At 37.8% G+C, this 15,150-nt stretch overlaps 1 protein-coding gene across 6 annotated transcripts; it reads left to right on the plus strand.

Moving 5' to 3' along the window:
• The first annotated feature begins 214 nt into the window (after positions 1-214).
• On the plus strand, positions 215-14,818 carry tfap2c (transcription factor AP-2 gamma (activating enhancer binding protein 2 gamma)). Of its 6 annotated transcripts, none has more exons than XM_084425098.1 (7): positions 215-285; positions 4,484-4,889; positions 4,997-5,080; positions 7,659-7,881; positions 9,603-9,721; positions 11,430-11,571; positions 11,784-14,818. In XM_084425098.1, exons 1-7 carry the CDS (start codon positions 256-258, stop codon positions 12,076-12,078), a joined length of 1,299 nt encoding a protein of 432 aa, XP_084281224.1. In that variant the 5' UTR covers positions 215-255; the 3' UTR covers positions 12,079-14,818. The 6 variants fall into 6 exon arrangements, with proteins under 6 accessions (XP_084281224.1, XP_084281222.1, XP_084281219.1 ...); XM_084425096.1 differs by having other exon boundaries at positions 221-285; positions 4,484-4,939; positions 5,029-5,080; XM_084425093.1 differs by lacking the exon at positions 215-285 and adding an exon at positions 2,723-3,087 and having other exon boundaries at positions 4,484-4,939; positions 5,029-5,080.
• The last annotated feature ends 332 nt before the right edge of the window (positions 14,819-15,150 follow it).

The following is a 15,150-nucleotide window of genomic DNA, read 5'->3' on the forward strand; positions in this document are numbered from 1 at the left end:
GATTAGACTAAATGTGTGGGAATTCTTTTGATGGTCTTGTCTTGCTTTTTAATTAAAGCGGTTGTGCAAGAGTGTGTTGCTCCTCCACAGAGCCGCGATGACTAATCATCCTCATCGATCGGAATGTTCAGGTGTTCGAGAGTCCGCGCATGCGCTCTGCCTGTCCTGCGCATCCAGGTGTACTGAACGACAGGCGCGCGCGTGTGATGAGAGCATTCCCGGCTTCACTGCGGGACTGAACGGCGAGCAAAGCAGATGTCGATGCTGGAGAGGCTGGACTGGCGGGTAAGCTTGCAATTCAATTCTTTATGTGCAAAGGAGAAAGAAAAGAAAAGGCTATTTTTAATAATCGACCTTTCATTGGTTTTGTTCATTTGTGAATAGCCAAATGGATTAAATTCGTTTAAACTGGTGCCAGAACCTTCTGCTTGCGTTTGCAGAACGTATAGCCTAAAGATGTTACCAACAACTATTATTATAGCCTACTACTACTAATAATGGCAAAATTGCTGAGCTTTTATGTTCGGGTGTAAACCTGAACCAGTTAATCCCTGCATTCTCTCAGTGAAGACAATAGGAATCAATGCATTGTTCTAATTATCTAAACATTTATTGGCTAATTCGGTCTTATTATTTGATCAGGAGCAAATTAAATAAATAAATAAATACAAAACACAAGCACTTAACCATAATTTCACATGTACAGTCGGAGACCGGGTAATTAAACACCCAACAGTTTAGCCAATTAGAAACGTGAAAGCCTCTGTCAAAAGGAAGGATTTACAAATTAAATCTACTGATTTGAGACTTTAAAAATAAAACAACAACATTTTGCTTATTGGTTATAATTTGATTTGTGATCATGTTAACGAATGTTACATAACAAACAATACACCATTTGATTTAGCAGATTATCTTCGCTAATTTGATAGATAACATCTCATCTTTCATCTAAATGATTCTAAAAGGCTAAATATGATGTCTGAGCCGCAATGTGTTTGTGTCGCTTACACAAGTGTTAAAGTGACTAACATACACACAAACACACACAGCTTAAGTATTATGTAACACGTTTTAAAGGAATAAGAAACAATACTTTTCCGTAGATGTTTCCCTTAATTAAAATGTTTAAATTGAAATGCGCTTGAGGTTAATACGTTTTTTTTTACAAGGTCATTCTTAAGTACTATATTTAATAAAATAACTAATGTTCAAGATTTCAAATGTTTTTTTCTTTTTTGTCCCCTTGTTTCTCTCTTAATGTTACACGGTTATACAACTCAACTTTCAGTAGCAGATAATTGTGAGATTATAAGTTTGCGCTACAGGGGTTTATGTTACAACCATCCCCGGTTTCCTAGTTAATTTATATATTAACACTAAATGTGTAAATAAACAAATGATTCATATTTATTTGTATTGTATTTGATAGCGCTTCCCATTGTTCCGTGCAGCGCTGGGCCTGTCTACTTCATTTGAAAAGTGCTTCAATTTTTGTATTTCTTTTTTAATTTTAATTAATTTTAATTTAACTAATTAATTCCTTCAATTGTTACGATATTTTTTTTTTTTTACAAAGCAATTTATATTATTTTGAGACAAATTAATTTGTAAATGTCACATCTATGTTAATTTCGGGACGGTGAGTTTTGAGCTGAAATAAAACACTGGATGGCAGTTAGGCCTTACTTACAATTATTACAATGTCATATTGATGATTTAGCCTATCATTTAATTATTAAATAATTCGTAGTGATTCCGTTTTGCACCAGCGGCACAAATGTAGAGTTTTGCGCTCCAGGCTCTTTTAAATCTAGACTCTCCAGGCCTATTATCATTATTATTATTATTATTAATAATAATAATGATTGTCTTATGACAACTGGCATTCCTGCATCTTAGTATCGCCTTGAGTGAAAGTTTACCTTGCGATTTGAGCAGGTTATATAAGAAGATGTTTCTCCCTCGGGGTTACAGTAGTTCTGATGTGTGAAAGATCTGACAGTAACAGACACTCGCGCTGCAGGAGATTCTTTCTTTCTTTCTTTCTTTCTTTCTTTCTTTCTTTCTTTCTTTCTTTCTTTCTTTCTTTCTTTCTTTCTTTCTTTCTTTCGTTCTTTCGTTCTTTCTTTCTTTATGTTATTTCTTTCTTTATGTATTAGTATTATTACTATTATTATATTTAATTTATTTTCCTAAAACCATTTTAGTATTTTATGTAGCATTTTATTTTCTAATGATAGGCCTACATAAAATATTATATTCAGAAAATAAATATTATTTTTTTTCTTTTTTCTTTTTAATGCAATTTATTTACAAAGTGTATAATCAGCATATAAATTGAATGGAAAAGATCTATCTATCTATCTATCTATCTATCTATCTATCTATCTATCTATCTATCTATCTATCTATCTGTCTTTTTAATTCAAGGAAAACACATATTTATTATTATTATTATTATTAATGATCGTAATTATTATAATGGAGTAAATGGCATTTAGTTTCAATAATAATAATTAGTGCGTAATTAAACATGCTTTGTTTGTAGAATTAGTTTCAGTGAACAGCAAAACATCGCAACTTCTCGTCCAGGCTAGATTTGCCCTCTGCACAGACGGATCGTTCTGTGATTGGTCCGTCGCTCTGACAGTGACCAATCAGCAGCGGGGTCCTCGCTCTGACGTAGCCAGTGCATTAGGTCACCGCCCACCGCTGGTTCATCCAAATATAGTAGTGAGACTGTAAAGAGAGTCAGTGAGTCGAGCCTGAGTTTGAGTTTGAGTTTGAGTCCGTCAGAGGGAGTCGAGTGCTTCTGTTCAGCGTGTCTGTTTGGACCGGAACCCTCCAATTCGTTGCGCACAATTAGTTGTCGTCTCGAGCTGCATGAGTTTCTCTTCCTTCATCCTCCTTCTTCAACACTGAGTTGATGCTTCACTTCTGCGCAGCGCGCGCCGGACTCTCTGGATTATATTCTAGAACACGAGCAATAATCTCCACATCTCCACACATCTGAGACTCACGCGCGACAAACACAACATGCTGTGGAAATTAGCAGATAACGTGAAGTATGAGGATGACTGCGAGGTAAGAGGAAGAAGCGGTAGAATCTGGGTAAAGAATTAAGCATATGCGTTGTCTGTTTATAATTGTAAAAAAAAATGTGGATATTCGACATTTTCTATTTCCAAATAACATGCAAAGTGAGCTCTGGAAAAAGATAACTATCCTCTGGTGATGGCTGGTTAGCCATGCACGAAGTTGCATTATTGTGTAGGAAAATATATGCTATTGTTTTTTAAAGTTTTTTTTTTTTTTACAACAACAAAAACAAAACAAAAAATGTAATTAGATATTTTAAATCTGACCTCGCGCACATTTACAACCATGCAAAGACCAAAATGCGTTCGTTTAATAGACGTGAAAAAGATTAGACTGCATGTGTTAATTTAGTAAATTCTAAATGCATTTAAATTCATAAAACAATTGCATAATAATATTTATTTTTGCAATTTAGTTCCGCAGTTAATAATAGGCTAATGATAATAACCATAGCTAATAATAATAAGGCTGTTGGCCTAAAAAATATGCGCAATGTCAGCAATAATAAATTGAATTTGAAACGCAATCATTGCACGTGGTTTTTATTTTCGTCCAGATTTGACTGCATCTTCATAATGTGATTCCATAAAAAAGTGCATTTCCCTCCTTACCTTTTTTTATTCACAATATAATCCAGTAGCGCAGGCATGCTTGTTTTCGAATATCGGTTTTCAATATGAATATGAGTGAAAACTCTCAAGTGTAATTCATGTGGTCTCCATTAAGCTGTCTAGAAATGGCCCGCCGCTCATTGTCATTCATGTGTCTCTGGTGACAGTAACTATCGAGCAACTTTGCCAGACAATAGGAGGCATGAAAGCACTGGAGAGCTGAAAGACCAGCATGTCTGGTGATGTTTAATTCATGTGATTTAGAAAGAGAACAAATGACACTTGTAAAAATGTTTGGTTAGGTAACCTATAGAAAGGTTGCATTTGATAATATCTAAATTAGCTGGCCGGAGTCAAACATTCGCTGTGAATACATTTGGGTTAAATGAACAAAGTTGCATTTTAATTTTAAGGGTCTAACAACTGCATGTTTCCAGAAAACATTTATTCAGATGTTTTTGAGCTTGCATATCATTTTGCATCTTGCATAAATTAAAGCACATGCAAAGACTAAAGTTCAGTTTTTAATTTGCATAAAAAAATAATTATGCCTGTATCCATAATTTCCAAGACCAATAATGTTAAGGAAACCAAATAAAGCATATTCTTTCTATTTAGACTTAAAAAAAAAAAAAACTCAGATATGAATTGCTCTCCTTGTGAAATACATGCATTTATGTCAGATTGCTTTTCTCCAAAGACATGCATGTCATCAGTCTGTATAAATGAGATATACGCATTGGTTTAATGTAGTGCACTCTCTATTTTAGCAGGAAAGACATGATGTTAGCAGCAATGGGAACTCGCGGTTACCTCACATCCCAGCGGTGAGCCAGCACCTCTACAGCCCGCCACCGTCCCTCTCACACACAGCCAGCTCAGACTTCCAGCCCCCGTACTTCCCCCCTCCTTACCAGCCCCTGCCGTACTCCCAGTCCAGCGACCCGTACTCTCACCTCGACCCGTTCAACATCAACTCGCTACACCAGACTGCTGCGTCTAACCAGCAACAGTCATGGCCGGGACGACAGGGTCAAGAGCCCATCGGGGGCCACGGGCGCGTCGGACTCGGGAGCCCCATCCTGGGCCTCGACGGGGGCTCGTCCGGGATGAGGCGGGATGGCTTCAGGAGACCAGATCTGCTCCCTCCACACATACATGGAATCGACTCCCTAGGTGATAACATTGGATTGCACGATATAGGCCACGGGATGGATGATGTTCAGGTGAGTCAGTGTGATAAATGTTTATTTAATACTCTTCTCTTTTTTTGGGTTGAATAGATAGTGATGCATTTCCTGGTCATTTCTTGCAGCATGAAGGTGATCACAGTAGTGTAATTCCTGATCACACAGTCATCAAAAAAGGTTGGTTACATTTTTATTTTCTGACATGAACTTATCTCTTGCGTTGTTGTAGATTTAAGATTGAAATTGATATGAATGTTTAAGGGAAAGTGTATCATCTTTTTAATCACGTTTAGCATTCAGTGTGTTCCCATGGTGTGACAAATGAAAGTTAAAATATTCCATGTAGTCTCTCAATAAATATGAGCTCATTAAAGCTGCGTGCACAATAATTATAAAGAATTTGCATGCTATTTATAATAATCGCTCACACTTTAGATTAGGGTCCAATTCTCACTATTTGCTAACTATTAAATATGACTTTTTCCTCAATAATCTCATAATTACTGCTTATTAATAGTTAGTAAGGTAGTTGTTAAGTTCAGGTATTGGGTAAGGGATGTAGAATATGGTCATGTACAATAAGGCATTAATATGTGCTTTATAAGTACTAATAAACAGGCAACATCCTAGTAATATGCATGCTAATAAGCAACTAGTTAAGAGTTAGACCCTTAAACTAAGATTTCGCACTGCAGGTCTTTCCAAAATTATTTTTAAATGTCAAAAAACCCTCTGTAATTTTGTGCAATTTGATTAAAACTATAATTTATCTTGATTCTTTCAAGCTAAATCATTTTGCATTTGCAATTTTAGCTTTTTACTCTTTGCCTTGACCCAGAAGTGACATGATTAAACCGTGTTAAAGACTCAACTCTCACACCTTTGCTGTCAGTGGGAAGTTTATGTGGAAAAACTAAGTGGGACTCCGGGTTTAGGAAGGCGTAGTTGAGGTGGTACTGGTTCATACATATATCACTAATCCTTTTGGTCATGTGTTCCATTTAACTAATCTGGCATTGATCCGCGGGGCATTCTGCCACTCTTTCAGCATGAATGGAAAGCCAAAGAAAGGATTTCTCTCAAAATGGCAGACTAGCCAAAGTTGTAGATGTTGGGCAATCCTTAAAATGGTGTTTGCTCAGAGAGAGGAGGCCTAGGCCTGCTTTTTAGAACACTGTCAGAACGCAATTCTGCCCCACTACACACACACACACACACACACGCACACACACGCACACACGCACGCACACAGAAGAAGACAAGAATCAACTGTTGTCGGGGTGTGGCTGCTTTTAAACACGCATGGGTATTTTGTTCAGTCGTATGCTGTGACATGAAATCTTAAATAAGCGAAACCGAAAAACAGTTTTGAACGTCTGTTTGTTTTGTGGTATCACTCGCTGTTGAGATGAGTGGCTTGAATCAATGATTTATTTGCTTCAGGATGTCACAGCAAGCGGCGACCCAATTTAGGACTAAAATATAGTGAAACAAAAATGCCTACATGTGCAACAGAGTGTCTTGGCAATGTTTGTTTAATGTCTTTTCAGTTTTGTTCATGGCTTTTGAGGTTGTCTAAGTTGACATCTAATTTGACTAACTTCTCCAAATGCATGTGCACCACAATACCATTGAGTTTAACTGGTCCTGCATGACCTTTGACATTTCTCCTTCCTTTTTAAAAGTTAATATTCCTGTTTATTTTGCTACAATAACTATGCATGATCAGCTTTTTATAATAAGCGTACATCAGGACAGGTTTGTAACCTACCCGTTGAGAAACCCTGATTAATTCCACAAGCATGTGAAGTTTTGCTCTTCTGAGATTCCTGCAAAGCTGTCAAATGGAAACAATGAGAAGAATGTGTAAACACCCATAGATGCACTAAAGATTGAATTGAATGCAAAAACGCTATATTTTTGAGATGATTTCTTGCAGTGTAATGAGGTTTCGGCTCGTAGCGTCTGTGGTGTGTTGTGGTCAGGAGTTGATTGACAGATTCTGCCATGCATTTTTGTCAGTCAGTAATTTAGATTTTCTTTCGAGTCTGAATGTCAATATTTTAGTCATGATTATAGCATGGATGACTGCTCTGCAGCACGCTGTCCCGTTCTGGTTCATGTCAAAATTTATGTCACATCATAATCATCTTCATCTATACCATTTCAGCCTCCACTTTGCAAATACAGATAATATTTATTCTTATTCTCACTCTAAAGAATCTCTGAATACTGATCAAATATCTTATGCCAATTAAGCTAATTTCTCCTTATAGTCCATTCAAGTTGTTATTTAGACAAAGTCTGCAGTCAAAATCAAATCTTTGTTAATATGAACTCAAATGATCAGGGCTGTTATCCACAATTATTTTATTTTATTTACATAAGGTGTCATTTGTTAGCATTAGTTAACTACGTTAGTTGACAGCGAAAAACACTTCTAAAGCATTTATTAATCGTAGTTATGTCAATGTTTACTAATGCATTATTAAAATCAAAAGTTGTATCTGTTAAGGTTATTTATAACATTAACTAACAACAAACATTAACTAAGATTAATGAATACCGGAACAAATGTATTGCTGATTGTTAGTATCCAACGTTAACTAATAGGACCTTATTTTAAAGTGTTACCGAAATGTTGGACACAATACAGAAGATTTTTACCATAAAACCCTAATCTGTTTATTTCTTTCTCTTCTGTATTTCTGAAGCTGTTTGGTTGACGGCACCGATATATGTTTCTCATCTCCAGGTCCGGTGTCTCTGCCAAAGGGAAATGCGTTTGGAATTCCCTTTCAGAAAGAGTCCCTGCTGGGAATGGTGTCAAATCCCACCGAGGTCTTCTGCTCCGTACCTGGCCGTCTCTCTCTTCTCAGCTCCACTTCCAAGTACAAAGTAACTGTGGCCGAAGTTCAGAGGCGCTTGTCTCCACCCGAGTGTCTAAACGCATCTCTGCTCGGAGGGGTTTTACGCAGGTGAGCAGTTAGTGCACATGTACGGTCATATTTCAAAATCTGTTTATATGACAATATCAGGAATATTCACGTGTAAGACTGGAGCAAATAACATAAAGATAGGTGGGTGAATATTATGAACTTCGTCCAGGTCATGTTTCATCCAAAATCCAAAGCGAATGAAGCATATACCACAGTGACATTATTTTCATAACAATTACACACATTTTTACCATAATGCACCATAATGCAACATAATGATGATGTGAAATAAAACCATAAAATATTTATATATTATGGTGGTATAAGACGTAATTTTCATTTATGCTGATTTCAATAAAAAGTATTACAATCATTTACTGTAATGCAGTGAAAAATGGCTACAGTAAAACATAATCTAATAAGAATCACAATTGAAATTAATTGTTATGAAACTCAAAAGTATGAAAATTGTCATGAGGCAAAATGGTCTTAAAACAAGCTACATTTTCTATCTGCAAAAATGCAATTTCTTATGTTTTGTCTCTTGATTTTGGGGAGAAATGTGACCCTTTTTTGTGAGATTTGGAAATCATGTTAAACAAAAAGTTAGATTATATATGTTTCATACTATCTATCCATTTTTGTGCGTATAGATGAGATGTTGCTGATTTTAATTTCATTACAACAGACTGTACACTGTAAAAAAAAAAAAAATAGTTTGAACTTAAAAAAAAGTAATTGTTCGTGCTGCCTTAAAATTTTAAGTTGAGTCAACTCAAATATCCATATCCACATTTCAAGTTGACTAAAATAAAAAATGTAATGCAGCACGAACACTTTTTTTGTTTTTCAGTGTAATAGCATTGCCCTTTATTACTGGGAATATTTGTCTGTTCCCATGTGTCTGACGCAAACACACTGATATTGGTTAAGTAGGTCATATAGCGCAAGCGTTGGGAGGGGGAGGGGGAGGTGTCGGGCACTTACTCATGCCTCCTGCTAACAATCCCTTACCCCACAAGTGAAGGGTGATGCCAGGCCACAACTCTAGTCATGCATATCGCAGTGGCCGAAACAGCAAGTGGGCCTTTTGTCTGCGCTTGTGTGCGTTTTTGTTGCACTGCATTTTAAACACTTGAGCTGTGACATCATTTTGTTTCATGAGCCTGTTTATTCAAGATGAATCTGGGGCCAAAACCTCTTTCCATATTGGCCTCTAAGTTGTATAACATAAACAAAACAAATAAAATCCATGTGTTTCACCTGCGATAATTGAGCCTTTCGCTCTTGGGTACGGCACGGCTCGCTCAGACGAGCTTTATAGAACATGCCGTTAAAACAAAAAAAGTGCATATTTTGCTAAATGCTTACATGTTTTGGAAAGTGAAATCAAGTCAAGTCAAATGCATTTATATAGCGCTTTTCAAATCACATGTTCAGAGCTTTACAGAAATGAATGTTTATATTATCTTAAGATCTTCATGCCTTATAGTTGCAATGAGCAGTTTACAGTATACGCGAGTAATCATGTATGCAGGTGAAGTTGGACATACTTTATATAAACACATGTGCAGTAATATAATAAAAAGCTCAGCGATAATATAACCATGACTATAATAATATCTGGGTTTCTTAGCAAACATGCACCAAAGCTTGTCTGATAATGTGACTGCTAACATAGGATTGGCAGGTTTAGCAAAAGGTCACTAATGAATTTCACAAATTTCAATGTGCTAATTTTTGTTCATTTTAATACAAAGGGCAAAGTCAAAGAACGGCGGCCGATCCCTGAGGGAGAAACTGGATAAAATTGGGCTGAACTTGCCAGCGGGTCGCAGAAAGGCTGCCAACGTCACCTTACTAACCGCCCTGGTGGAAGGTAAGCACTTTACTGTATATCAGTCAACTGTCCACCTCTGTTACTGTAAAACCAGCATGAATGCCAAGAACATTAGCATATTTTAGCCTACAAAATCTGTGGAGGATATCATGAAGTTAATGTTAAAGGCTGGAATAAGCCTACTTGGTTTTTGCACAGATTTGCAGTCTGGGGGAGTCAGGAAAGTCTGAGATTTTGGGCAGTCTAAATTGACAGATTTCACAGAAAACTGTGTGTGATGAGCACAGACTACAATATCTGAGCTTCAGACTTTGATTCAATCTAGTTGTAGGATTTTTGAGCCAATTTTAGAACAAATGTTGTTTCAAAATAGTCACACTTGTATTGTTCGCGGTTCCCGAATTGGAAATGAATGGGAGACGAATTTCATCTAGTCGAAACCTTTGGTACTGCGCACAAAACCAAATCTTACTGAGAGCTAATTTTGTGAGATATCAACCTCAAATTTGGAACACAGCTTGATTAGATTCATGGAAAATGTATATTTCGTATAAAAATTTAAAATGGTATTTTTGTCTTCTTTAAAAAGAGATCAAACTTCAGTCTGTGTTCCAAAGCATTCAAGATTTATGACATTATTTCATTTTCAGGTCCATGCTCAAAAAGTCAATAAATGGATTATAACTGATGCATAAATATATTTTAGTACCATAAGATCCCCTAAAAATAAAAAAAATAAACATTATCAAACTAAAATATATAGTTCAATCATTTCATTGAGTGAGTTTGTTGTGTTGAGAACAACGTGAAAGTCTGACGATCATCAGTCATTTAGTGCATGATGCCCAGTTGTACAAAGTCTGCAAATGTATGATGTCTAGTGTTTTAAAATCTGTTCAGATAGTTTATTTCAGCCTTAAGTTGCAATAAATCCACCTAAATTGGTTTAAATGACCTGTGACAAAATGGACGGGTTAATCAATCCTCCCTGTGCTAAATGCTTAAACAAACGCTCTGGATTGATGTCTTGAAGTTCGATTGTAACAAACCTGTTGCCAATTCAAACTTCCATAGAGCTAGTAATAACTCAAAACACAGATTGCACGCAAAGGTCATATATGTTAGCACTACTCATGTATTGGCAGCAGAGTCCCAAGCGTGCATGTAAGCGATCTTTAATTTCTTGACATTTCATCTCCACTTTTACCTTTTGCATGAGTATAGCGAAGCGATGAGTCACCGAGACATTAGCGCAAAGATCACGAGTTAACTAGCACCAGGAGCGATGCAGAATACTTTTAGCTCTCTCTTTTAATGTCACCATTCTCACCACTAATGGGAGCATGGGTCTGAAGCAGGAACATGACTAGGAGGCGTAGTTATTTACAGACCTTCAAAGCTGAATTAGGGCTTGTTATCACATGTTCGCTAGCCAAGAGGAGAGACTGACCTTAAAGACGACGACTGTGAATAATGTGCTAGTCTATCAATAAGAGCCTGTTGGGTCTAGGGGACCGTTAGACGCCTTCAGCCACAAAGCCTCATTAAAGACATACAGTGTGACCACCACTGTCCACAAGAGAGAGTCTATTCATCTGAATTCATCTTAGTTTAGAGAGCAAACGAGTCTTTCTGTGATGCCGCTTTGAGTCAGATCCAAACCGAAGGATCCGACGGTGACTCACCGTTGTGGTTCAGTCACACGCTATACGTGAGTCACCTGATTCACATCTGATCTTGTCTACAGGTGAGGCCGTACACCTGGCGAGAGATTTTGGGTATGTCTGTGAGACAGAGTTTCCCGCGAAGGCCATCGCGGAATACCTTGGCCGACCGCACGTGGAACGCAATGAGATCAACTCTCGCAAAACCATGCTCTTGGCAGCCAAGTGAGTAACCATCCGTTTGTTCCTCCCGTTTCTCATAAATCCCAAACTCTTGAAGCATTAAGCTAAGGGTGGCCAAGCCCATTTTGATGGAGCCATTAAGAATGAGTCCCTTGCTTCTGATTGTGTCTCCGCCTAATCGAGAGCCTGTGAGAAAGCTTCTGAAATGTCTGCTTTATGGTTTTAATACTTAAACTGGTCATCTAATCTTTCAGGCAAATCTGTAAGGAGTTCACCGACTTGCTGACTCAGGACCGATCTCCTCTGGGAAACTCTAGGCCAGCTCCCATTCTGGAGCCAGGGATTCAAAGCTGCCTGACTCACTTCAGCCTCATCACCCACGGCTTCGGCTCTCCGGCCATCTGTGCGGCCATGACCTCGCTGCAAAACTACCTCAACGAGGCGCTCAAACAGGTGGACAAAATGTACATGGGTTCGAGCGGGGACTCCTCGCAGGCCTCGTCCGATGGCACCAACAAAGTAGATAAGATGGACAAGCACAGAAAGTGAGACTTGTTGAGTTGAGGTTGAACTGGATTGGACCATTTGAACGAAATAACCGTTTTTGTAGCGGAATTACCAGTTTTTACCAGATCTGACACGTCGTCGTCGTCGTCGTCGTCGTTGTTGTTGTTGTTGTAGTTGTCGATTCTGTTTCCGTTCTGCTTTGTTTTTTCCCGACATCAAACTCAAAGCCCTCTTGGTCCAACGTCTCGGCCTTCCAGCACTTTCTCCTCCACAAAGACACACAAAACACATTTCAATGCTTTAGCCTTAGTCGAGAGAGTTGCGTATCGGGCGATCGCCTCGATTCAGACCGTCATCAGGAAGTTGTCTCTCAGAGGGGAACTGCAAAGAGGAAGTTGTTGAGTTTCCCAAAGACACCATTTCAAGAGTTATTGTGGATTTTAAACAATGTTTTCTTTCGCTACCGATCTGGGAGGAGGAAGTTTTGTTTCTCTGTGTCCTCCTCCTTGGTGCTGACCTCCTTATGGACTTACCAATGATGTGATTATGTTTGAGACATTATAACCTGTTCTACGCTTGACTTCATTGGACGCAGTGTTATCGTTCTTCTGTTTGTGGGAGTGTTGTTAGCATGAGTGACAGTTTTGTGTGCATGGATATATATGATTACTAAACAACCCTACATCCCAATAGATCAATGGATTTTTATTACACAAGAAATTTGGCTTAAATTTCCACTTTTTGAACAACTGAGAACAATTGAAAAGTCCTTGTTGGAGTTTTGATTAAGTTAAAATGATCAAATATCATACGGTTGTGTGTGAGTGTGTGTGTGTGTGCATGTTCAGTTTTGCATCTTTTTGATGCCTTTACGTCAGACTAGAAGTTACATTTTCCATTTGTCTTTCCCCAAATGTAAATATTTTCTAATTTATGTTGTAATTTAATGGGATTTGTAAATATTGGTACAATTATGGTGTTTGGTTCCACTTTTTAAAAAGATGTGTTAAGCTTTTATAAAGGGGTTTGTTTTTTTATCATATAGTGGTTAGGCTCTGGGATCGATATTCTTTATAGATATGTGTAATATTGGTTTGAAGCTGTAGGAATAAAAACTCAACACTCTTGAATTGCATTGACCAAGACTCCCCGTTTATGGCGTTGGGTTGTACACTTCACTACACGCGTGCCAGTGAGGCATGCTGAACATAAGACTATTCATGTGTGTAAAGATTCCCTTTTAAGATAAATGTCAGCAATGCTCACAGACTCATTAAATATCAGTCGGTGTAAAAAAAAAAGAAGAAAGAAAAGCAGGTCACCCGAAAGCTTTTCCTCTGAGAAGACTGGACGCTCATGCTATTTGAAACACCTGTCTTACCTGGATTACTCTTCGAATGTTTGCTCGAAACAGACAGTTCCCTTCTGTTCATAACCACGCTTATCTTGCAATTTGGCGTGACAGGACAACAGTAATGTGTGTGAAGTTTCCGCAGTGCTCTTTTCATATTTAAATCCTCTGCTATGAAACTCTCAATGCGGTTTCATGAAGCGACGGGACTGTTGAGAAGAGATAACAAAGCCATGAGAGAATATTGACTCAACGCTTTTCTTTTCTTTTTTTTAAAACTATCATACTACTTTATTATTAATGCACCATGTGGTCGGTTGCAAAATCAATCAACGTGTTATTCATATCTTTATCCTTTTGTTTGTAAAGATAGCATGCGTATCTCACTTTGTTTAGATTCAGATGGTTGATATGCCTATGCAACTATCGCATCTCCTGATCAAAACCATCCCCTATCTTAACTCGTTCTCACAGCAAGTCAGTTTCTTGTATGCGGTGTGATCGCAGGTGTGTGTGTTAGTCTCCGTTGAGTGACTGACTCATGCAACTGAACTGACAGAAGAGCAAGTGTGAGCTTCTCCCCTCAGAACCTGTTGGACCAGATGTGCGGCTTTGCCACACACCAACAGTTGACTGTAACCGCCTGCACTTACTCGGATTCTTTTCCTGCACAAGGCTGTAAGTTGAGACACACCGGCTCTGATGGTCGACTGTAGTGTTTGTGGCAGAACTTCCTCCTTGTACCTGAAAGGTGTTGATCGACACAGACAGACATGCCCCCACATCGACGCTGACTTCGAAAGATCCCGTGGTGATGACAAGTGTACACGGAAGTTTTGCAAAAAGTTTGCGACATAACTTCATCTCTATGAGAAGCTGCATCCCGAGGATACATTGTGCTTGTTTATATTGGCTGCAGCCCAACTCTAAAAATGGCAACCGATATAATTTAAAACGTATGGAGACAAACATGACTGTTGAAAAAAAGACTCTCTTCATATTAAATCTTATCACGTTATATGAAGAAAAGCTGAGTGCTTGTTGTCCTTGTGCAATGCTACAACGTTTCAGAGTGATTTTAGGGTGTTGCTAAATCCTGTGAGCTTACTGGGCCAGACTTTTAAAAGTCTCTGTGATATTATGTTTATTACTTGAGGTTGGGCGTTACCCAAAAATGAACATTTTGTTATCGATGACATCGCCCTCATATTGTTTTAAACCGGTATGCAGTTTTGTCTTCTGTGGAAAACTAAATATGAAATTTCAAAAATGTCTTTTTTTATTATTTTTGTCCATACCATGAAAGTCAATGGGGTCCAATGTTGTTTTCACTTTTAGTGCATGAGCAAAAAAAAAAAAATTCTTCAGAATCTCATTTACAAAGTCATTCAGGCTGTTTTCGTATTACATTTAAATAAACATGTAAGCATTTAAATCAGTCCTTACTCTTGACCAGATTTATCTGATATGTCTCTTAAAGGGATAGTTAACCCAAAAATGAAAAGCCATTTAATTTACATTTACTGAATACAGGTTTTGAACAACTTGAGGGCGTGTAAATGATGATAGAATTTGCATGTTTGGTTGAACTATCCCTTTAACCTTTTTTTTTTTTCATCATAATTTACATTTATTTATTAAACCAATACCTGAATAAAACAGCTCATATGCATGAAATTTAATTAGTCAAAATAGCCACAGGCATTAGGCCTTTCTCAGAAGCTGTGTTGCTATGCTAAGCTAACGTTAACGCCATCTCTTGT

Source organism: Rutilus rutilus (genome assembly GCF_951802725.1).
Source record: "Rutilus rutilus genome assembly, chromosome: 12".
Lineage (NCBI taxonomy): Eukaryota > Metazoa > Chordata > Actinopteri > Cypriniformes > Leuciscidae > Rutilus > Rutilus rutilus.